General features: G+C 33.5%; 1 protein-coding gene across 3 annotated transcripts in view; it reads left to right on the forward strand.

Annotated features, from left to right (window-relative positions):
* Mtmr6 (Myotubularin related protein 6) overlaps window positions 1-2,500 on the forward strand; it is a 913,496-nt gene that overhangs the window by 646,928 nt on the left and 264,068 nt on the right. For all 3 annotated transcript variants that reach the window (XM_068355203.1, XM_068355201.1, XM_068355202.1), the window contains one exon: window positions 2,005-2,118. In XM_068355203.1, coding sequence (XP_068211304.1) covers window positions 2,005-2,118 — 114 coding nt within the window. The remainder of the gene's footprint in view (window positions 1-2,004; window positions 2,119-2,500) is intronic.

Genomic DNA, 2,500 nt, shown 5'->3' on the forward strand with positions numbered 1-2,500 from the left:
AACTCCACCTATTACTTTTTATTTTGTTTGGATAAATTGTAGGATTTTTTTTCTGAAGGATAATATGCTATAGATTTATAGAATGAAGGTTTTGTTATCGGAGTAATTTTCGAATGATAATGATTAGCTTTTAATAGAATGCCAAACCAACAAATTTTATTATTAGTTTGAATATGATTTTCAATTCCAACCATTTTTAAACATACTTCTCAAAAGCGCTTTTATAATCTAGAGATTCTATGTAATTTTGATTCTATGATTTAAAACTGCTCATATTTACTTGATAAGATAGAAAAAGTAATAGATAATTTTTAAGAGATTTTTTTAATCTAGCTAACAGAATTAAGAAACAGAAATTTGTGCTCCCATCTTTGCTTCATTAACTCGCAATTCTGTTGGTAAAAAGAATACCTGAGATTCATGTGTTTGTAGATAGTTTTGCATTACTTGTGTATGTATCCCATCTGTAATAACATAACTATGAAATTTATAGAATCACATACGAGTCTCTCTCTCTCTCTCTCTCTCTCTCTCTCTCTCTCTCTCTTAGGTTGACTCGTCTCCAAGACGAAAAGAGAAATTAAGTCACTAAGATAGTGAAACGTGTGTATCATTATCCGTAGAGTTTAACCGATTTAGATATTTAGCTTCGAATTTTTTTGCTATATTTTTTTTTCCCGTTTAAGAAGACTTTTCACTTCTGCTTATCTGATTGATAAATTGTTGAAACGTTCACGACACATATTTTCATTTAGTAATGGACCAAATTCAGATTCTATATTAGGCTACCTGTCCTATTGGCTTTGAATTCCATAAAGATATAAAGGTAGAGGAGTATCACTTCAGATTTATCAAGTTATGGGACAACATTTAGAATTTTCCTCTGCTAAGTAGAAAGGGGTCGAAGGAAACAAGTGGAAGTAAAGGAGAGAGAGAGAGAGAGAGAGAGAGAGAGAGAGAGAGAGAGAGAGAGAGAGAGAGAGAGAGAGAGAGAGAGAGAGAGAGAGTGATATTGTTGTAGCCTATTGATAACGTCCCTTCCTGCCAATCTGTCAGCCTTATGATCTAGCCCCGCTCAAGCTCAATAGTTTCTTGTAGTGTCTGGAACCTCCATATTGGTGAGGTAAGGAGATGGGGACTTTTGGTGGGAGTCATCAACAGTCATTGCCTGCCCCTTACTGGTCCTAGCTTGGGTGGAGACTGGGGTTTAGGCGCTGAGCATATGTATATATGGTCAGTGTCTAGGGCATTGTCACTGTCCCTTGCCTCTGTTGAATTTCTATGCCAGTCATTCGATTATGTTTTATTTTTTTTATTATTATTTATCATGAAAAAGAGTACTAACATCCAAAGAATCAGTTTTTTCTTACCAAATAATTATTTTAGAGCTTATAGAATAATTTTTTCCTTTTTATGTCGAATAAGTTGGTTATATGTTTTGATTTAAAACTTGAGTTAATAGCTCATGATTTTCTCCTTAACGAAAAATAAATCTTACCGAATGATATCTTCCTCCTTGCATGGGGAGAAGAGATCAATATATTATTTTTTTATCGACGCAATGAAAAATGTGAAATTTTGTACTCTTGTAAAAAATTGATATATGAATATACTGTTTCATCCTTAACGAAATGAAGATCCCAGAATTTTTTTTTTTATTTTTCCCAACAGCAATATACTTTTTATCGTAGAATAATTTGAAATTTTATACTCTGTTATATAGTTGATATCTAAACCTATTTAATTTGTAACCAAAAAAAAAAACAATTTTTTTTTCCCTACAGCAATATACTTTTTTTTTATCGTAGAATAATTTGAAATTTTATAGTCTGCTATATAGTTGATATCTAAACCTATTTAATTTGTAACCCAAAAAAAAAAAAAAAATTTTCCCTACAGCAATATACTTTTTTTATCGTAGAATAATTTGAAATTTTATACTCTGCTATACAGTTGATATCTAACCTATTTAATTTGTAACCAATTTTTTTTCCTCCTTTGCAGGTGGAGAATGTTCGCTTACTGGATCGGTTTGCCAGTCGCAAGTCAACCGGGACGCTTTACCTCACAGCCACACATCTCATATTCGTTGATCCCGACGCTAAAAAGGAGACATGGGTGAGTGTTGACTTTCATATTTTAAAGTGATTATTATGTTGAAGTGATGTTAGGTGTACAGTCGGATACAGGGATTATTGGTACAGCTGGGGAATTGCACCGTGCCACACTCTTACTGAGCAGAGAGTTCCTGTGTTTACCGCCGCCGACCATTGATGCCATCTTTGCCTACGCTATCGGTTTGGTTACTTGCCACGCAGTAAGGGTGTGAGAGGGTTTACTTCCTGAGAGCGTGGTGTGTCAGGAATTCGTGTGTCCAACTGTACGTTACTTATGTGTCATGAGAAGAAAGCTTATTAGATACTCAGCGTTGGTATGGTCTGTTTTAAAACGTTTCAATTTGCAAGATTTTTTTTTTTTTTTTTTTTTTTTTTTTTTTGTA

This window comes from Palaemon carinicauda, chromosome 31 (genome assembly GCF_036898095.1).
Source record: "Palaemon carinicauda isolate YSFRI2023 chromosome 31, ASM3689809v2, whole genome shotgun sequence".
Lineage (NCBI taxonomy): Eukaryota > Metazoa > Arthropoda > Malacostraca > Decapoda > Palaemonidae > Palaemon > Palaemon carinicauda.